Here is a 22,513-nt window from a genome sequence, read left to right on the forward strand (position 1 = left end):
ACAATGATTCCATGGATGGAATGTTCTGCAGGTGTCCCTCTCATGGTGGTGTTCTAAGGATATATCAGGGCTTCCATCAACTCACCTTGACATCATATGGAATATATTTGCATTTTTCATTAATTCAAATAAGCATGCTTAAGAAACGATTAAGGCGAGTCTCGATTCAGGTGCTGCAATTTGATGACAGCATCGTTTTGTATGCAAGGCACATGCTCTATCACTCACCCTTCCACCTTGCCCTAGCAGGGGATTTCTAACGTGTTTGACAACTAGCAAATAAATGAATGCAATCTCCCTCAAGAAATAAGACCTGACCTGAGAAAGTTTATGAACTTTGCTTCTATCTTTATTTGGGGGTGTGTGTCCTAAATGTGTCCATGGTGGTTGTTGTTTTTATCCTTGCAGGTGAGGGAGAGCACAAAATGGCAGGAAGTGCCGTTTCCGTACAACTCTGCAGTTTCAAAAGTCAAATCGCTGCCAAGATTCCCTTTATATCACACGCTAACCTCCCAATTTCCTCTTAGCACCTAATCCACACCAATACTTTGCGCATGCGTCTTACAACGCCAATTCCCCCCCCCACCTTCCAGAGCACTGTCTCGCTCGGTATTTTTAAACACAACCCCACCGCCCCAGCAGGGAGGGTTCCGATTGGCCCGTCCCCCGCTCGCAAAGCTGCCAATGAGAATGTCCGGTGCGGTCCCCGCCTGCGCTTCTCAGGGTCGGCGTAGCGAGACCGCGGGCGCGCGCGCGCGTTTCTCGTCAGCAGCCGACATGGCGCTCGCTGGGCTCGCGCTGCGCGGCGCTGCTGCGGCGGCGTCGAGACCTCGGCCGCGGCTACGTTTCGCGACAGGGCCTCTGAGCCGCAGGCACGCGGCGCATTTCACTTTCCAGCCGGACCCAGAGCCCACCCAGTATGGTGAGAGCTTCCGTCCTCCTCACTCGCTCCTGAGTAGAAGCGAGCCGCCCGGCGGACTGAGGCGGCGCAAAGCTGAGGCGGTAGAATGGACTGCACCATTTAAGGAGGGGAAAAAAGAAAAAAAGATATTTTCACACACCCCACCGGATGCCGTTACTCAAAAACCGCGCACCAGGCGCTAGGCCCCTTTTCTAACTCCCGCGCCTTTTATTTCTGAAGAATCTTTTACGTGCAGCCGAATTTTAAAAGGGCACCTTCCACCCCCCCTCGTCCCCTTAAAGTGGTGCAGTCCGTTCTCCCTTCTCATTCCCGCTTGGTTCCGCTGTCCTATGGAGACTCAGCCTCATGTTGCTGCTGGGGAGGGTGAAGGCTTGGCGCTAGAGGGCGATCGCTTTGTGAATGGGGGGCAGAAATAAATCAAACTTGTTTACTCTCTCCCCCCCCCCCTTGGGTCGCGGTGCTCGCGTTATTAAAATTCAGGTTGCCCACCTCATTGTGGTACTGCAGAGCAGCAAGGCAGCCAGGTGCCAAAGAGGACAGAAGGACACTGGCAGTTTTTTTTAGCAGTTATAGCAGAAATTGGGAGGCTTGCAGCCAGCTGGTAGTTTGCTGTAGTTCTTTGCATCTGGTCACATTCACTTAATGTTGGAGTAGGGTTTTTCTCCTTCATCCCCTTGAACGTGGAACTCCCAAAACAAGGCGTCCTGTAAATATTGATTCTAGGGAGTGAGAGATGTTACTGACAAACACACACTCCTGTGGGTAGGAGTGACAGTAAAAATCATGAAAACCGCCTGCCATACACACAGGCGTACAGTGGTACCTCAGTTTACGAACAGCCCTGTTTACAAACTATTAGGTTTACGAACTCCACAAAACCGGAAGTAGTGTCCTAGTTTGCGAATTTTATCTTGGACTACGAATGGAAGCCGAACAGTGAAAGGGCACCGGTGGAGGGAGGCCTCATTAGGGAAAGCGCGCCTCAGTTTAAGAACAGTTTTGGTTTAAGAACGGACTTCCGGAACGGATTAAGTTCGTAAACCGAGGTACCCCTGTATATGTAAATGATGGTACTACTAGAACTCTGTGACACCAGCCTGCCATGATTTATCTGTACAGAAGATTTTTAAAACTCAAAAGTTTACATACGCTGAAATGAATTCTTGGAGATGTGACCTGTGCTACTTTATAGTTCGTACATGAGGTCACTTCGTGAAGAGAAATTGCGTCAGTCAGGCTTCAGAACTATAATGATTTTGTACTTTAGGGTGCAGAGATAGACAGTTACACCTGTTAAGTAATTCCACTTCCTTGCTTCCTAAACACCATTGAACAGCTGGCGGTGGAAGAATGCTAAAAGGATAGCCTATTATGAGTGCATCCAAAAGTGTGTGTGTGTGTGTGTATGTGTGTGTATATATATATATTTCATTTCATTTCATTTATTTATTTACGGCTATTAGCCCATAAAATATGTACAAACATAAAAAAGCACAAAGGCTTAAAAACCGAAATATCTGACAACAGAAGGTGAGCACTGCGATGCAAGGGTGGGTCATTGGGCAGAGCCAAGTAACAGGATGTGGCCCGGAGAGCTCCAAGGGACGGTTCACAGAAAAGGAAAACTGAAGACGAGATCCGACATGCACTCTCATCATAACTGTCCGATTAGATTTTGATGTTGTTGTTGTTTTTTGGTGGTTTTTGCGTGTGAGATAACCGCATTCAGGAATCTCGCCACCTGCAGAGTAACAGAAGGATCTGTATCCTGCAAAAGCAGTGCGGCGTGTGACTCAACAGGCCTGCTAACCAAGCGCAGTAAAGCAGGGCCCAGGAATTTAGTCCTGGCTATGGTATGCAGGGGACAGTTGAACATTATATGTGGAAGAGATTCAACAGTTTTCCCATCACACACGCATAGCGGAGACACCAAACCCTTGGAAAATCTGTGGCTCAGCAGGTTCGATGGAAGGACATTGAACCTTGCACGAATAAATGCAAGTCGGTGTGGTACTGATGAAAGAGATGACATGTATGATGGAAGGTCAAGTGGTGGGGTTATTCCGTGATACCTGGGGGAGCAGACACCCCCACCTCTGGCAAGGTTGTGTTGATTTTCAATGTCTGCTAATCTTTGCTCAATGAGGCTTTTAGCTGAGCGTAAGTTCATCTTTAGGGAGTCCGCTGGGGAAATTCCGATGCTCAGAAGTTTGGCATGGATTTTTCCTACCCACGGATTAACAAATTCGTCCCGCCAGAGGCACTGAAAAAGGTAATGGTCGGGAAGCCTATGCCAGCTGGACAGCCAATAGCCAAAGACTCGCTTCCAGATGACAGTCTCCAATGTTGCAATCCTTAACTCCAGACGTATGGCTGCGTTGCTCACACACATAGGGAGTTTCAGGAGGCGACGGAGAAACTGATTCTGCAATGTCTCCAGCGATGTTAAATTGGACCCAGGGGCCCAGAGCGGGGCAGCATAGCAGAGGGTGGAAACCACTTTTGCGTGGTATACCTTCAATGCAGAGGGGATGTGGGAGGCTCCGTCAGCCGCAAAAAATTGGAGTAGAGCATAAAGTATTGTTTTCCCTTTGTTTAGTAAATACTGTATCTGTGGCTTCCAGCTTAGGTTGTAGTGAAAAAAGACTCCCAGGTATTTAAATTTGAAAACCTGTTCTAATTGGACTCCATCTAATTTCCAGCTGTAAGTTTTCCGAGACCTGGTAAAGACCAGGACTTTAGATTTCCCATGATTAATTGTCAGATGGTTGAGTTTGCAATAAGCCGCAAAAATCTTTAGAGCTCTGCATAAACCGACTCTAGAGTAGGAAAGGATCGCTGCATCATCGGCGTATAGGAGCAAAGGGCAGCGAAAATCGGCTAGGCGGGGGGCATGAATGTTGGCTTGAGACTCATTCAGAAAGAGCTTCATATCACTAATAAACAGGTTGAAGAGGAGTGGAGCCAAAATGCAGCCTTGGCGCACACCTCTATTTATTGGGACCTCGTTGGATAGGTTTCCCGCAGGTGTGAGTCTCACTCTAGCCGACGACCCGTGGTGTAATTGGGTTATAAGCCATAACAGTCTTCTATCTATGCCCCATCTCTCTAGTTTCTTCCATAGACAGTTTCTTGGGATACTGTCGAAGGCGGCCTTTAGGTCTATGAAAGCGACGCATAGGCGCCCCCGCCTCGGGGCAGAATATTTTCTGGCAAGATGATACATAATTACCATATGGTCAGAGGTCGAGTAATTGTTCCTAAAGCCCGCTTGCTCATGGCCAATCAGATTTGAGTCGTTTGCCCAATGAGACAGCTTAGACAGCAAAAATTTTGCATAGATTTTCCCGATGATAGACAAAAGGCTGATGTTCCGATAGTTCTCCGGGTCAGCAGGGGGACCCTTTTTATGGACTGGCACGATCACGGCCTCCTTCCATGACCTAGGGATAAGCCCCGTAGAATTAATTGCGTCAAAGACTTTGGCCAGAATTTCAGCCCACCACCTCGGTTGCGCAACAATAGCCTCAGCAGGGACTAGATCCAGCCCGGGGGCTTTGCCCGTTTTCAGATCTAATATCAAGTCCATTATCAGGTCTGGGTCGGTAGAGGGCCACAAAGGTAGATGGTCGGCTCGGAATTCCGTGGATGAGTTGGATTCCTCTGCCAAGGAGAAATATTTACTCAAGAATTTTTCCCATGTGGGCGCAGGGATAATCGTCAGTGGGTACTTCCTTCCTCTTATGTTTATCAGAGCCCAAAATTCCTGTGGTCTGCGGGATCTAGAGGCCGCTATCAAGGCTCGCCAACGCTTTTGATGCCACTCGCGTTTGGCTAGCTTTAAAGTCTGTTTGTATGCTCTTTTGGCTTGTAAATAGGAGGATGGTAGAGCTTGGGCATTAGAGTTTTTGTATTCATTATAGATGGAACGAAGAAGGGATCTTGCTTGTTCGCAAGAGGTGTTAAACCAAGGGGCCCCAGCACTGCAATGCGCCACTTTCGCCTTTTGAGGAGGTGATGTAAAAAAAGTGGTAAGGTTTGTTGTAAGAAGGTTAAAAAGTTTCAAAACCGAATTGGAATCTTGTAAATCAGTAGTTATTTGAGGTAGATAGGCAGTGATTTCCCTATGGAAAAAATCCTGGTATTTTTGGGCCACAGCCTCCGACCATTTGATCCCTCTTATTTGGACCGATGATGAGGTTTCCAGAAGGACTGAGTGTTTATAGTCCTTCTGGCGCCGGAACAATGACAAAGTGGTCACTACTGGAAGGTGATCACTGAAATGTTGATTTTCAACTTGGAAGGAAAGTACATTAACGGCCAAATTTGCGGAGATCAAGCAGTAATCGATAACACTGTTAGATGTTGGTCCCAGGTGAGTGAACTCCCCCGGTATATCGGGGGGGAAGGTGCCGTTCAAGAATACTAGATTCAAGCGAATGGCCATTTGGTAAATATATATATATATGTGTGTGTGTGTGTGTGTGTGTGTGTGTGTGTGTTACATAATGTCTACATTCACATGAACAAAGGCAAACAATTGGGTACTTCTCTAGAAGAGCTGTTGTAGGGCATGGTATCTACATATCGTACTTCAGTGCAGAAAAATGACCCCAGTGATTTCTGCTATAAATTATGCTGATGGCCTATTATCTTCATTGGTTTGCTAGTTTATTGTAAGTCTCGGTACTGACCCCTATGTGATATAACTATACTGTGCACAAGGCTTGACTACTTCTGTGTATGGCTAGGTGAGAACATTAGGGGTGGAGACATTTCATTATTCCAAATACCTGCTTTATCTGTTTCTTATATTTCAATAAGAAACAGGAATAGCTCATTTCAATTCTGTACAATATTTTCCCCCAGTATTTTTTCTAGTTGATAATAATAGGATTTACAATTCGGTTTTCCATAAGGTCCCAGAGTGGAGTATATACATTTTAATGTTACAATTAAAATAATTAGATAAAATTTCAATTGAAACAGTGCAAAACCAGTTCAAACCAGCAACATCCAAATATTACAGTACCGCAGAGGGGAATTAGCACTATGTATTATTCAGTCATCCCCCATTCCCCATCTTAAGCTGTTACTGAAAAGTACAATGATTAAAAATCATAATCCTATCCATGTTTACTCAGATGTAATCCTATTTAATTAATTGTAGCTTACTCCAATGTAAGTGGGGTTAGGATTGCAACCTTAGTATGTAGGCAAAGGTATTCAACAAAACTCAGCCCCCCAAAGATTATTCATGGTGAATGTGTCTTAAAATTTCATTATTCAGCTTTTGGATTAAATAGCAAAAGCAGAATAGCAGAAGCTATTTAATGTACAAGAAAGACAAATAACTATTGATGCGTGGTGAACATTTCATACTTGATGTGCTCAACTACAGAAAGTGATAGCTAACAAGAAATCTTAACCCTTATTGCATGGACCCTTTATGAAGTTATAGGTAGTGAAATGAACTGTGAATAGCTGAAGGCACTGGGGTCATGGAAAATCTTGTAGATTGGAAATATATAATGCTGTCTCTGTGGATTGGAACCCAATATTTCAGGTATTTGTATTTAACCGTTGTCTTGTCTAACTTATTGGTCTCTTTGCACAGGCCAGACACAGAAAATGAACCTTTTCCAGTCCATTACAAGTGCCTTGGATAATGCCTTGTCGAAAGATCCAACAGCAGGTATAGTTTTATATCTAAAATTATAACTAGGCACTAAAATTATATCTAAAATTATAACTATAAAAGGGCTTCTAACAAAAGAACCTCCATAGACATAATTTTAGATAATTTTAGATACATCCTGCTACTGTGCAGCCAGAGTTTTGATTATATTGAATAATATAATGCAAAGTATGCAAAGGGTCAGGTTGAACTTGAGATTCCTTTTAATTACTAATCATTATTAACTAAGAATCATTTTGTATTCTTGAGCAATTATTTACTTAATTCCGTGTTGTACACTTGCAGTAATATTTGGTGAAGATGTATCCTTTGGGGGAGTCTTTAGGTGCACTCTTGGCTTGAGAGACAAATATGGTGAGTTTACAACTTATATGATTCATTTGCCAGATAGTTGTTTCTCTTCCTGTTCATATTAGCTATTATATCAACCATAATATTATATATATATATAGAGAGAGGTTATATGTTTGATTCCACTTGAGAAATTGTTATTTCCTTCTTGTAAAGGTGATCAGAGCAGCCAATGCAGGCAGCTATTTCCAAAGTTTAAAAATGGGCTAACAGCACAGTCCTATAATGTCTATTTAGAAGTAAGCCTGGTGGAGGTAAGAAGGATTTACTTCTAGGAAAGTGGGTCCTGTATAGAATTACAGCCTAGTTCACCTTGGTTTTGAAGGTTAATAAAACTGAATGATTTTTAGGCTCTTAGACAGTTATGCAGGATGTGCAGAACTATTAATATTCTGCACCAAGGAATCCCATATTTAGCATTTTAAAACATAGCAGATTTTCACTTAATGTCAAGCTTTGTTAGAACAGTGCATTCATTTGTGCTAGATTGTGCTTCTGACACGAGATGGTTTTATTTGGGGTCTGTGGTATTTGCTGATAGAGCTCAGCAATTCAATTTGCCCAACAAGGGGGAAAGACTGCAGTTGCAAGAAACAACATTTTACATGTTGATATATCAAGAACTACTATAACATTTTGCAAATGAAACAAGTAGGGAAACTTGTGTGGGAAACTTACTCTGGTTGCTGCTAGTGAGTACATGGCTAGTAGTGTGCATTCCACTGCACTTTTGGCAGGGGCTTCTGGGACAGCACATCTCCTTTCACACTGTTAGAGCCCAGTGGAACCTCTCCCAATCCTAACCCCTGCCAGCAACATGGATTAGTGGTTAGGGTTGCTCTGATCACAAATATATTGCAACTGCAACATTAATAAACAGTTACTAGTGTAGGTGTTACTTTCCTTACCCTTACACAAGTTTCTTTGTCTGCATATTAGTAGTATATATTGTAACAATGGCCCCTTTTAACAGTAGGTATATTTGTAGCTATGCTTGCATAAAGCTAAAGTGATTCATATGGTAACATTTCATAAATATATCAAACTATGTTTTTAGGTGTCCACTTACACGTGATACATTAAATGTTTATAGATGAGTAAATTTAGCTTGGGTTTGATAAGAAACCACACCAAATAAAATATTGAACATATTTCAAAACAAACAAAAGTTACTGGAGAAAAGCTCTGTGGCTTCAGACTTTCCCATCATTGTTCTCTGACATCACTACTTCTGACAGTAGCTTTTAGTAAAAAAAGTTATTGTCACTTTGTAGGCTCCTGAATTCCACTAAGTAGCTTGTACTCTGAGAAGTATCTTTTGCATCTGCGCATCTACCCTATATTCTTATTTTAAAAGGTTTATTAAGAGAAACTCTTATTTTTGTAGGTAAAGACAGAGTGTTCAATACTCCTTTATGCGAACAAGGAATTGTAGGATTTGGCATTGGAGTTGCAGTAACTGGTGCTACAGCCATTGCAGAAATTCAGTTTGCTGACTATATCTACCCTGCCTTTGATCAGGTTGGTGCATAATCTAAGATGCTGAAAATAAGAATAACAGTTTGTTGTTATTTTTCCTTAAAGTAATGAAAAGCTGAACAGAAATGGGATTGGACATGAGGGAGGCTGAAGCAGAATGTCAATATGACTGCACTAGGTGGGGATGCTGATAAGGTTTTGGCACTTTGCATGTTACATGAAGCACCAAAATTGTATGTGTGAATGCAGTGGTTCCTGTGCTTGCTCTTCATCCTTCTAACATGCAAGAAGAAGAAGAAAATTTACAGCTCTCCTGTGGGCAGATAGTACGCTTGTATCTCCTTAGAGGGGAAATGCATGAGTCCCCTTGCAGACATTTCAAAAGGTGGTGGAAAGTAGAGGTGTGAATGCAATTTTGGTGCTACTTCTTGCTGCTGCTTGTAATGTGAGGCAGCCATCAGTGAAAAAGTATTGGAGCTAGGCTAAAAACTGAACATTTGTATTTAGCTTTGACTTCGGCTGTTGCATACTTGATAAAATGTACTTTGTTACAGTAATAATAAAGAGCAACACATAAGGGTAATTTGTAGGAATCAGATACTAGAAATCTGTGTTACATCTGCAGCTGGCTCAAGGAAGTGTGTTGCAAAGCAAAGCAAATGATGTAAAAATTTATTAGCATTTGGTTTTAAGATTTGGGGTGTCTGTTCCTGCTTAATATTGTACAATGGAACATGAACGACCAAAATGCATAGTATGTGTGTGCCTGAGTACATTCAAGATTAATTAAATAAATGTATCTTCCCCTCAGATTGTTAATGAGGCGGCAAAGTATCGCTATCGCTCTGGAAATCTCTTTGATTGTGGAAGCCTCACTATAAGAGCCCCTTGGGGTTGTGTGGGTCATGGTGCATTATATCACTCTCAAAGCCCTGAAGCCTTTTTTGCTCATTGTCCAGGACTAAAGGTATGGTAATTGGATAAATGGATTTTATTATAATTGGTGTGGATTTACCATTACGGTTAACTATTCCTCATGGGAGGCTCTCTGTGACTTAAGCAATTGCCATGTTACCTTGTGAATGAATCTGGTGATGTTTGCAGATGGACTCTGTAGATTCCCTTTTCTGTTAACATGTTTTGACATGTTAACTAATTTTTCACATGGTTCCTTTATGTATAAGGATCACTACTAATGTGGTAGCAGAGTACTGTGAGGACTTCACCACCCCAAAATTAAATGCTAAAATTAAATTAAAACCAAACATTTGAATTGAGCTTGAGTCTTCATTGAAGAACGAAGTGCTACGCTATCAAATATGCATTAAAAAGTTGCAGCTCACAGTCAGTGGACTTGTGTATTGCAGTTATTGCTGGAATGTATCACTTCAGTCTGAAAGTAGGGGATCACTTATTTGTATGATTAAGCTGTTTATACTTCACACAAAACGAGCATGGTTTAGAGAAGAACTTACGAAATCTCTTGGGAAATCTTTAGGAACTATCAGCTGGGAACCTTTTGCCAGCATGGCTACTTGAGTAGAGTCCCTTTATTACTCTCAGGTTTGAAGAGCGATGATTAGAGCTGCCTTTAATAAACTCGTAACAGATCAAATACCAGTGTACTTGAATCAAACAGAATTGTCAGAAGACAATTATACTGTCAGTCGAATGGTATTGCTTTTGAACAAGTGCCACAATCAGAATTTCAGTTGATATTTAGGGCAGACTGCATTGGCCTGGGTTTAGCTTCTGATGTGCCTTAGTGTTTTGCCCTCAATTTATTGGGGCAAGTAGCAGATAAAGTGTATAGGTACAGCAGTGTCACTGGATAATATTTCGAGGATTATATTCAAGCCTGTTCTAAAAGCAATGCAAGATAGGCATACAGTGATGTTTCAGTACTGTGCTTCTGAGACTCTTTTTGTAAGTTTGTTCAATCTTGGTTTGTTCCACTGTAGTTTGTGCCACACCAGTTTTAATTGCTACTGAAGCAAGCCAGTTTAAAATGTAGCTTGAGCCATTAGTCTTCTTTGAAGAAAACCATAGAGAGACTGTTTGTGTTGTTGATTTGTATATACCTGATAACTACTCTGAACTCTGACCAGATGTAGATTTTTTTTATTCTATAATGTGCTCATATTTCAGAAAAAAATGTATTGGATGCAGTGGTCACAGTAGAGAGCTATAGGCTCTTTCAGGTATTTCTGAGCTAGTTTTGATGATTGAATAATGGTAGTTATTAAACTTTGAATAGAAATAGTAGTATAAGAAGGTGATAGGTATGCTACGTTGCTTCTGTAATAAGCGAAGTATTTTGTTTTGTAGATTTTCTTATTCTATATTTTTTCCAGGTTGTTGTTCCAAGAGGTCCTGTAGAAGCCAAAGGACTATTGCTATCATGCATAGAAGATAAAAACCCTTGTATATTCTTTGAACCTAAAATACTGTACAGAGCAGCAGGTAAAGGCTTTTATGCACAACATAAAAATAAGTGAATGAAGATGATGTTCTGCATAGGCATATAAGGAAGCATGGTCTATTTGAGCAGCCAGCTTAAATTACTCATTTCCTTATTTCGTTTATCGAACATTTGCTTGGATATGAAGAAATAGATTATTTAAAGCATACTCCTGTGTGTTTATTCATATGAAAGAATACTACTAATAATGTCCCACTGTGTTGAGTCTTGATGGTGGTGGTGCACAGATAGTTTGCTATTGTTTGTTTAAGATCTTTGAAAGAAAGATTTCCTGCCTGACAACTATGGATTTGCCTCTCTTATCTTATTAATGGGCTGAAGGTTGCCTGACCAGCTGGAAGGTAGCCTTTTATTAATGAATGAAGAATGAAATAGGACTATTTCACTGTTAAGGGTTTTTTGCTATAATAATGGCAAAAAGAGGTTTAAAGAGGTTTAAGTTGGCCATAGTAGTTTGAGCTTGTTTCAAACTTTATGAAATAGGATTATTTTCACTAATCATATTTAAGATTAGATTTCTCATTCAGCTATATCTGCAATTAATGGAAACATTCAATTTCTTTATCACAGCTGTCTTAGAAGAAGTGAGGTGAACAGTGAGCATAAGCTGCAACTTGCTGTGGCTCATCCTTATAACTCTAAACTATCAGTGGCGTAGCGTCGGTTGTCAGCACCCGGGGCAAGGCAAGTAATTTGCGCCCCCTAACCCGTGGATTTGCACCCCCTAACCCTAACCCCCCGATGTTGCGCCCGGTGCGGCCGGGCCCCCCTGCACCCCCACGCTACGCCACTGTAAACTATGGCTTAGTATTATATGTGAACTGGGCCTGTATCTGTTAAAGCATTTGCTCGAGTGCTGAATCAATGTTCTCTTATTTATCAAAGGAACAATTCATTTAGTACAAACAGTCAAGAAAGAACTGTATATGTATCATGTGGCGGGAGGCTCTCAATTTTCAGTTAGGCTAGAAATGGAGGTTTTGGGCTATTTTCAAGGCAGACTATTCAGGTGTGATCCAGCTTCTTGCCCTGCATACATACACCTTTGGCTTTAGGTAGTCTTCCTGCTAGCATTTTTTTTTAATGTTTGTTTTTACTCTAGTTTAACGCACCATCAAATCTAATGCTCCATCGAATCTAATGTGCACCTCAATTTTCAGAACCTTGAAACCCCAAAAAGTATTTGCTAGCAAATGTAAATGTGCCATCAAATCTAATGCGCGCCTTAATTTTCACACTGTAATTTGGCCAAAAAAGGTGAGCATTAGATTTGAGTAAATACAGTAATATACAAAAGAGTTGAATTTTTCACGTTTTCATGATGAAAGGGTAAAATAGTACATATTTCCTGTTGTTGAAAATATTGATGTGCCAAAAATAAGAGAGAGAAGAAAATAAGCTGTTTGTCTTTTTATTAGGTGCATAATTTATAATATTGGTGAAAAAATACACTTTTGTACCTTTGAACAAGGTTTTTAGTTTAATTTTTAGCAAGACTTGTCAGTGTGCATTGTCTTGTAAAGATATTGATGCAGGAGGAAGCAATGCAAAGTACTATGGTGAATACAGAAGTTAGTTATTTTAATAATAGCAACATTTTAAAACTGCTTTATTCAAAATATAAGAATTGTTTTAAACAAAACATAACTTTTACATAGAGGTGTTTGGTTTGTTTATTTTTAAACTATATTTGCTAGTGAATCAAGAGCACATAGTGGTAATTCATAGGAAACAATGAGTCACCTTGACATTATGAGGTTTAAGTATCTTGTGGAGAGAGTATTCTTATGGCTTATGACCTTTTCAGTTTCATTTAATTCTATCATATATGACATGAGTGGTGCAGAAATGATTTGCATCAGTGGTTGTTATAGTGACATGGCAGGTAAGATAGGAAAAACTAGCTTGTTTTTAATCAGCGTTTAAAATGCCCTGTCACAAAGACGTGTTTTTCTATTGCAATTAATTGTAAATAAAATCAAACACTAGCACTGCCAAATGCATGACTTCGGATTTATGAATATTCATAGAATGTTAGTTGGAGGAAGCTTTGCAGGTGAGAAATAATCATGCTAATAACAATTAACAATAATAAAAAGGAGCCCAGGGCAGTAAAGAACAAAGCTGCAAAACAATACAATTAAAAATAAAATAAAAACATAATCTAAAGCACCTGAAAACCTTTTTTTTAATAAAGCAGTCTTGTATCCTCACAGCTAATAATTACAAGTTTGATGTGGACAACATCTTTCAGTTATAAAATGCTTGAGTGAACAGGAACATTTTGAACTTTCTCTTGAATGTTAATAATGAGGGAGATAGGCACACATCACCGAGGAGGGCATTCTGCAACCGGAAGCTGCCATTAGTTCTGTGCAAAGGGTGATTAACTTAACAGTGCTGGGTTGAAAGGGACATTAAATGCTAATTAACTTGTCATTTCTGATATATCAACACAAGTTACTCACTCCATAGCTGCAGGATGTTCGTAAGGGGTTTCTGACCAAACAAGACATAGAGCCAGGCGACTAATCTGTCACTAGCGGGGAAAGGGGGCAATGTTTCCCAGGAAATGCAAATTTAGACTTAATCCAGTTACTGGCGGAAGATGTTTGCCAGAGGATGTCCTCAGAGCCAAACGAGCATATGCTTGCATTAGATATGGCAAAGGTTCTGAGGGCTAATGAGGCTTGTGGTCTATTAAAATAAGCCATTCCTTGCACAGGTACTGCACAGTTATTTCCGTGGGAGAAGATTTGGCTTAAACCACAGTTTTTTTCTGATTCCTTTGCCATGGCAAAGTATGTTAGTAAAGCTAACATAGTCACATCATTCCAGGGCATGTGCAAAGTTCCAGCTGAGCCAAGCATTTTGGTAATGCTAGATAACTGGTTCCATTGATTTTTATTGTTAATAAAGTTCTAATTTCCAGCTGAAATTAGGCCTCATGTTACAATATCTATTTAAAAATCACAGGATTGTCATTATGCAAACTTTGGCCTTTGCAGTGGGAGACTTGGGTTCCAACAATTATAGCTACATGAAATTAATTGGATGGCTTTTGGTGAATCATACACTCTCAACCTAGCTTACCTAAGACCAGAGATTCTCAAAATTTCTAGCTCCAGGGTCTTCTTGAGATGGCTGAAAGTAACTGAAGCCCACAAGTCACAGTATGGTGGCAGATGGAGGCAGAGTGTTGCATAAACCTGAAATTACTGATATCATTTTCTATACGCTTCTGTCTAACCCATTTTTGAAAACTATTATATCCTGTACCACAATGTTTTTCTTATGACAACGAGCACCACAGCCCAGCTCTCCTCAAGCTAAGTAATGAATATTTGCTTTGGAGGTATTGTGACCAGTGGTGGAGCTTCAGGCTCCAGCATCAGGGAACGGAGAGCAGGCGGGAGCGGGGCGCCCAGCGCGGGTGGGGGGGCCCAGCCGTGATGGCACCCTGCCGGGATCGCGCTGCCGGGGCCGGTGCACTCTCCCCCCAACTCCTCTTCCTCCACCAGTGATTGTGACTCAGCCCACCCTTTTTAGGCAGAATATGCTGATCCAAAATGATGAAGAAAATAAATAAATAAATAAGCAAGCAAGCAAGCAATTTCCCCACTTTTACCCTGAGTGCTTCTTACATTTAGGCATTTCCTGTAAATCCTTCTCCCATTCTCCTTTCATACTTGTACCATTCTGCTCCCCACCTTCAAATTGCCGGTTTCTGGAAGTAAGCATAGATTATGCTGTATTGAACTTGTTTATAGATCTTGACATCACAACAACAATTTGTGGTCATGGTGAAGGGGACGTACGCAGGCCTGGGACTTGCTGTGGCTTGTTCACGTGATGTCTGAATGTGGCAACTATCTACAAACTTATTAACTTATCTCTGCAGTCATGTGGCTTAGAAATTTTCTTCTTCTGTTGTTAAATGAAAGAACAGATACTTAGGAAACTGAATTCTTTGGTCATTCTGGAATTTTCTGAAATCCCACGAAGGTAGAGCCTACATGATGGTAACAGAATTTATGATTTAATCAGTGTACCGTATTTTTTGCACCATATCACTCACTTTTTTCCTCCTAGAAAGTAAGGGGAAATGTCTGTGCGTGTTATGGAGCGAATGCCTGCGGGTGGCGGGGGGGATCTGCTGCAGTCATGAGCAGAGGATCCATGGTTCCCCTTCCTTCCCTCCTCCGTACTTACAAAGCACGGATCCACATGGATCCTCAGGATTTTTGCATTGGGCTACTCCAAACTCACTGTCAGATCACATGTCTGTGGCCACAGCATGAACCACAAAAATCATACACCCACTGTTTCGTTTAGAATATTTTTTTCTTGTTTTCCTCCTCTAAAAACTACGTGCGTGTTATGGTCTGGTGCGTGTTATAGAGCGAAAAATACGGTACTTATCCCTTCAAGGAAAAGAAGCTGGTACAGCCAATTTAGAGCAGGTGATAACTTGTGGTTGCAGGACTATAGCATTTCAGAGTTGCTGCCAAATATGAGGTTTTGAAGAAGCAGTGTGTAAAAGGGCCTCATTGTCCAAAGGGAAAAATACTTCTGCAGTTTTAATAGAAGCATACAAGGAAAGATTGACAATTATTTTCAGAATAATTTACTATATAGCTGTGTGTTATTCTGTGGGTTGCTAGAGTGACTAAAATTACACCTGGAAACTATAATTGAAAATGGCCAGGCTGGAATAATTACTTCACTAGTATTATATAACTAAGAGCAGATGTCATTGTTAGTGGGAAAATAGTGTGAAAGAGCATTTACATCTAAAATTACCAGCATTCACATATGAGCACTGATATATTTAGGCTCTCTTTTGATTTCTTTGGTCTTTCACTGTATTGAGTTAAGCTAATGAGGTAAATGGGAATCATTTAAAGCTAGAGAAAGTAGCTTATTTTAGCAGAAGGTTTGGCTGAGAATGGTCAATAATATCGAATGACGCAACATATTTCAATGAAAATGTGAATGTCACAGACTCCTGGCTGTTCTTTGCAGCAATAGAAAGCCGCTGCTGAGGACTGGGGGGCCCTTGGGAATGGATGTGATTTGGCAGGAGGCTGCAGACGGGGAGTTGGGCATTGGGAGAAATAGCCATTTGGATCCAAGCCTGTATCTTTCAGTGCAATTCCCAATCCATAGCTGTTCCTTAGAAATTACAGTGTTGCTATTGTGGAATCAACCTGTAAATAAACTACAAATGAAAACATACAACCATGTGTTGTTTTTGTTTTTGCTTCTGATAATTGTTTCAGATTGTTAAAAGAATGAATACTGGTACTGGAAATTTTGTTGTTGAGCAATTCATGTTTTTTGGTAGAGCAGCATTAACCTAGTGGCTCATTACGTGATGAGTTTTGTTAAGTCTTGTTTTCTAAACTTTTAATATACCATGTACAGTATCAGGCAAGCAGAGACCTCCCTTTGCCTTGCCACTGTGCAGCCTGTATCTCCTGGAACTTCTTGCAGCCTCAGCCTCACCTGTTCAGTTTACATTCTTGGGTGCTTTGTCATATGCACCTGCTATTAATTAATTAATTTCAAAAGATTTATATATTGCTTGATTGTAATAAAACCTCAAAGTGGTTAGGTAACTCGGGTCATTGAATCTTGACTATGGGAAAACAGTCTTCTTTCGTACTCCCAAGGTATGTTCAACTAACACAAAACCATGAGTAACACAATGCAAATTTTAAATCATTAGCGTTCAGCATCTAACTGTTTAGCAGCTGGAGAATCTAACCTACATTGCTTTGCATTTATTCAGTGGAGCAAGTCCCTGTGGAGCCATACTACATTCCACTCTCTCAAGCAGAAGTCCTTCAGAATGGAAGTGATGTTACACTGGTGGCCTGGGGTACGCAGGCAAGTAAGACTCTGATGGATTTTTAAAGAGAAATTACGCTATATTATCTCCTGGAAAGATGTTCTTTGAAATGCCCTCCAGATGAAGTGGACTACAACTCCCATGATCCCTGGCCATTGGCTATGCAGACTAGGGATCACAGTAATCTAGTACATGTCATCCAGACTTAATGGCACATTCCTAACTCCCACCCCTTGCCAGTGGGGCTTGGTGAAGCCCCTGCCACATCCACAGCCTTCTGCTCCTTTGAGGGACAGCAGAAATTGGGAGTAGGGAGAATGAAGACAGGATGATTGGGCCCAATGCTGTTGTGTGATGGCTGTGGGACCAGCCTTGAATGCCTTTTCGTTGGCTCCTGTCCATGTGTTCAGTGACTGGTAGGTTGAGCCAGGAGAGCTGGGTGGTGCAATGCCTCCACCTAATCCAACTCCTCCCTTTTCCCAGCATAAGGTGAGTTTGGATTACTCTGTGTGGAGGTTCCAATGGAAGCAGTGCGAAAAGTTCATCATGACTTAAGTCCCATTTATTTCAGTGGGATCTTAGGGCAGCTAACTGTGGCTTCAATCCACAGTCTTTATCTAACAAGTGAAACTTAAATACTTCAGTGCATTGTGGAAACCTTTAAATTAAACACATATAGCATCAATTCTGTTTTTATTTTTGAAAAAAATATATTTCTGATTGAGGCTGTCGTGCTAAGATAAGTGCAGTATGCATGTTGTGAAATATTCAAAAGCACTCTTGATAGGTGTTGCTGAAATGAAATTTCAGTAGCCTGCATATCTAATATACTATTGCATGTTTTCACCCAATATTTAGGTTCATGTTATTAAAGAGGTAGCAGTTATGGCCCAAGAAAAGCTTGGTGTGTCCTGTGAAGTAATTGATCTAAAGACTATTCTGCCTTGGGATGCAGAGACTATATGCAAGGTAGGTACATATGGCACATTAGCGCATTCAAGCATTTCAGTTATTTTCTCATATCGTAGGTCTTTGTGGAATGACCACCACTAGAGGCCTCTATTAGTTCAAGTTAAAACTGAGTTTTGGCGCTGTTTTACTGACTACTATACTGTGAAGACAGAATTTCAGCTTGTTCCAAAATAATTTTGAAAGTCTACTCTATACTGTTCAGTCATATGAGATTGTGTAAAATATTGTGGTACGTTAGCTTCTTAGGTAGAGATGGGTAGTCAGAAGGCTACCTGGAAAACATGATGGTTAAAATCAGGGGAGGGGTACCTGTATTCACAGTACTGACTTGAAGAGAAATCTGTAATCTATTTTCTGAAATATATTATGTGTATTTTTTTCTTTATAATTTTTAAAAGAGCTTTTTTCTTCTTTAGAACTTTTAGAATAACTGGCTAATAATGGGGCGTGTTGGGGGAGGGGTACTGCCTCTGGTGGGGGACATGTTATGCTCCTTCTGGGGTAGTTTGTCCACTTTTGGTCCCCACCCTGCACTTGTGCTTCCTAGAAGTGGCAGCATGCGACAGTGTGCACACCCTGGGGAAAAACTTTGATTGGCCTGCTAGACCAGGTAAAGGTAGGTGATGGGCTTAGTTTTAAAATGCATCCTTATCTTGTCATTCATTCCTTCTGAATCTCTGAACATTTGGAGAATGAGTGTGACCTTGTCAAATGTGGGACACCCTCTCCCTCATTCCTGTGATGAGTAAAGTTTCATTTATTGATTATATTTTACTTTAAAATGTGTGTGTTGCCTCTCCAAATGCTTGAGAATGCATAAAAGGAAAACATTTAATAAAAATTATTTCAAGATACAACAATGAAATGCAGTATCGGGAGCTTTGGGTTGGTGCAGCATAGAAGCAGAGAAGGATAGCTTTGTCTCCTTCACTTCCAGCTTTTCTGTCTTGTTTGCCCAAGTATGGGACTGTTTATTTCTGCTACTAATTGCCGGACCCTTCTCCAGCTGCTGCTATGCACTTCTAAAGAGTAATTAAACATGTGGTGTTTTTTCTTTTAAAAATACTTTTGTACTGCACACATATTACACATTTCTCAAGTGAGGAATGTTGACAACAGCAGCTGCATGTGCCCTAGTTGTCAGTAAATAATTAAATTCTCATCATTAATTTTGCTAATTCAGATGGTTTTTCATGCATTTTTTTGTTATTTTCCCCTTTTAAAGCTTCCTCTTTCCACATTGGTAGATTCCTCTTTTTGTAAATGTTCTTGAGTTCCTGTAACAAGTAAAATCAGGACCACCTGCTTTAATGGCACCACAATTAAACTCAAGATTCCTAATGACATTTTGGGAAATTTGAAGAGAGAACTTAGTGAAATTTGGACTTTTGTCCTAGGAACCAAGAATGTTCTAGCAAAATAAGGCGTGATATCCTGCAGCAACATACAAGAAGGACTACAAAGCAATGAAAATGGAGCACAAAGAATGCAATTTTAAAATAAAATGTCAGCCGTTGCTAATCAGGTTCTCTTCAGATATTTTGGGCCATAACTCCAATGTTAACTGCAAGATTGCACCAGATTTAATTACTGTCCTCCATGCCTCGCAAGCGCTTGACAGCCCTGTGCTGTGCGGAATTGGAGAACAGTCAGTGGTGGAAATCTAACACGCAACGTTATTTGAACTCTTATTATTTCCATAAACTAGAGGAGATTATATCCACAGACAAACGCCAATTAAGGGATTGGTGCCAAGTGATCAAATCCTCTAAATCAGGCATTTCCAACTCAGAAGAGATTGTGATCTGCTCCCAGTATAAAAAAACTGGCAGTGATCTACCCATTGTGATTGGCGGGAGGAGGAGCGTGGGTGGGGTGGGTGGATTGCCCAGAGTTGTTGAGCTTTTTGGGGGAAGGAATGCACAGAGTATTTTAGCTTCCCCCCATAATTTTGTACACAATAACAAACCCGTGATCTACCAGGATCAGCCAGGGATTAGACATCCCTGCTCTAAATGCTCTCCTTGGTTCCTCCTAAAAACAGTCCATTTTAGAGCCAGTTACCTGTCAAATCTCTGGCCAGCCTCGCTTAGATTCACTTTTACTGAGCTACGTTTTCAAGCTATACACTCCGCTGTCCTAAACGGACAATATAACAGGGTACTATTCGAAGACAGACTCTGTATATGTGGGCAACCGCAGATGGAAGACGTCTTGCAATATTTTCTTGCCCACTATACATTGGACTGAGGAGGCGATTTATCACCTTACCATCCGTACAGGAAAAATGTCTCTTCCCAGCAGAGAAGATCCTATGACTTCTTAGTGATGTAAACACTTCAGTGACTCATAAAATTTGTTTTGGCGGCCAAAAAGATCACAATGAAGACCCTGGACAATATAGCAGTGAACTGTAAGGGAGATGCAAATATCTAAATAGAGACATTTATTTGTGGTGCGACACCTCTTTTGCTTGTATTTATTTTTGATTCAGATTTGTCCTGGCCAATGGCTAGTACAATAAAGTTATTTGGATTGGATTGGACTACAACTCCCATCAATCTAGGTAATATAGCCAATGATTGGGGGTGATGGAAGGCTGATATATGTGATAGGAAGTGCCAGAAAGCAGTAGATTTCTGCCATGTGTGCACAGCAGAATTAATGTGTATGTCTCACATTAGGTATCATGCTGCAATCTATACCAAGTTTCCAGGCAGTAAGCCCCACTGAATTAATAGGATTGAACTGTTAATGCAGGGCATATTGTCTTGATGAATGGCCCTCATAGAGCCAAGCAATTCTCTAGAAATCACTTGGGTTTGAATGTAGGACTGTTAAGGGTTATCTTTTTGTATTCAGCATCTAAAGAATTTTGGCTTGCATTTAAACTAATGATATCACGTCAGTGCTTTGTATTTGGAGACAGTCCTTTCAGTTTATGTATAGCTGTGCCATACATCCCCTCCTCCCTAACTAATTCTTGATACAGGGTAGATTTATCTTGTAGCTTCCTCTGTAGCTTTTAGCAAATGGAAAGGAATCCAGGAACCTTTGGTTTTCCTGACTGTCTTTTTGTCTAATGACAGTAAAAGCCAATGTTTGCCATTGAAACGGTCTGCCTTGGGAGGTTGTGGACTCTCCTTCATTGGAGGTTTTTAAGCAGAGGTTCGATGGCCATCTGTCGTGGATGCTTTTGTTGAGATTCCTGCATCACAGGGGGCTGCGCAAAATGAACATCAGGGTCCCTTCCAACTCGACAATTCTATCATTCTATCACTGAGCTGGAACACAGCATGCAGTTAATAGATACAGCTTTTATGGTAGTTTGATAAACCCAGCAAAATCTGTGGAGTTTCTGTGAAAACCTTTGTGGCTTTCTGAGGAAATCCCAGCCCTATACCTGCTGCTGTCATGTTCCTTAATCACGAACGAATAAGGCAACAAGAATGTCAGTTCTTGGCTGCAAAGAGATCATTTGCTTCTGAACTAGTAAAATGTTGGACACTCGTAACTGTGATAACTGCAGTCTTTTAAAAAAGTAATTTGGAACTTTTAACTTGTTCATTGATTTACTGGTGTTAATAGAAAATTAAGACTGATCCATTGCATGGATGAATCTGCAGGGTTTTTCACTCTGTATTGCATTAAATTCTTGTAGCAATTACTGTTGTTACATTTCTTATAGAATTTTAACTGTTGCTGGATAAACTTTGGATATTTTAGAGCAACAATTTAGCTTTTAGGAATATTTCTGCAAGTATGCTTATTAAAACATTAAATTGCATGTTCTATTTATACTATGCATCTGAAAGATCATTGTTTTAAATTATTTTATCTTTGCAGTCAGTGGCAAAGACTGGACGGTTGCTGATTAGCCATGAAGCCCCTATTACAGGAGGTTTTGCGTCAGAAATTAGTTCAACAGTTCAGGTAATCTGTTTTTAAGTACCAGAAGATTATTTTCTAGAAGGATATTTATAGTGTTAAGAATGACATACTCAAAAATATAATTAAGATGTTACAGTTCTCTTGTGCATGTTAATTTTCCATCATTTTGGGAGTTGAGTGCTGCCTTGTGGTTGAAGGGAGAATTGTTGTACAAACAGGGAAATCTCAGTGTTCCAAGCCATCAGTCTCGTTGTGGTTGCATCTCAGTACTATGCTTCTTTGTTGGCTTTCAGGCTTGTGTTTTCTCCTTTACTTCATTTGTGTCTTCTGTAGTGCCCATGTATCTCCTTGAGTCCTCTAGTTTTCCTTTGTCTTTATCAAAGACAAATTTTTATGGAATTTTGCTTGAGGATTAATTTTGTAGTGGTTGTAGCGAAACAGTAACATAGGTACACTTACAACTAAGTGGTGACTAGTAAATCTCTAGAACTGTCATGTATAGTACAGCTAAACATTTGGAAGAAATGGGCACTGATGTGTGAAAATGGGGTTCTCTTGAGTCTTGACTTGTTATGGGTATACAGGGAAGTTTAGAAGTTTCAGAAAGCAGAAGAAAGACTGTGCCACACACTGTGTTTTTCACAGCTGATTTTATTTTACAGTGGTGATTATTAAGTTATTACTTAAGTTTATCCTTTTCAAAACTCAAGATAAAACTTGCCTATCCTGAAAAATTCTGATTTTGTTCATCTTTGAAAATAGAGTATATTATTTAAACAGAGCAATTTATGACAGCTTGTTTTGAAAATATTGGTTTCATGATTCTTTTCATATAAACTGGAAACCCATTGTTTACATAGCCAT

The 22,513-nt window shown here is 40.4% G+C and overlaps 1 protein-coding gene across 3 annotated transcripts in view; it reads left to right on the forward strand.

Annotated features, from left to right (window-relative positions):
- Positions 1-704: 704 nt before the first annotated feature.
- Positions 705-22,513, forward strand: part of BCKDHB (branched chain keto acid dehydrogenase E1 subunit beta) — a 42,333-nt gene continuing 20,524 nt past the window's right edge. Inside the window, exons 1-9 of one of the 3 annotated variants that reach the window (XM_083497483.1) lie at positions 705-922; positions 6,540-6,617; positions 6,906-6,974; positions 8,359-8,492; positions 9,262-9,417; positions 10,805-10,913; positions 16,727-16,824; positions 17,645-17,755; positions 21,605-21,691. In XM_083497483.1, coding sequence (XP_083353609.1) covers positions 778-922; positions 6,540-6,617; positions 6,906-6,974; positions 8,359-8,492; positions 9,262-9,417; positions 10,805-10,913; positions 16,727-16,824; positions 17,645-17,755; positions 21,605-21,691 — 987 coding nt within the window. In that variant the 5' untranslated portion in view covers positions 705-777. Of the gene's footprint in view, positions 923-1,263; positions 1,286-6,539; positions 6,618-6,905; positions 6,975-8,358; positions 8,493-9,261; positions 9,418-10,804; positions 10,914-16,726; positions 16,825-17,644; positions 17,756-21,604; positions 21,692-22,513 lie in introns of those variants that run through there. The other 2 variants (XM_083497484.1, XM_083497485.1) reach the window with 2 other exon arrangements.

The sequence above is a fragment of the Podarcis liolepis genome (genome assembly GCF_965112155.1).
Source record: "Podarcis liolepis genome assembly, chromosome: 3".
Lineage (NCBI taxonomy): Eukaryota > Metazoa > Chordata > Lepidosauria > Squamata > Lacertidae > Podarcis > Podarcis liolepis.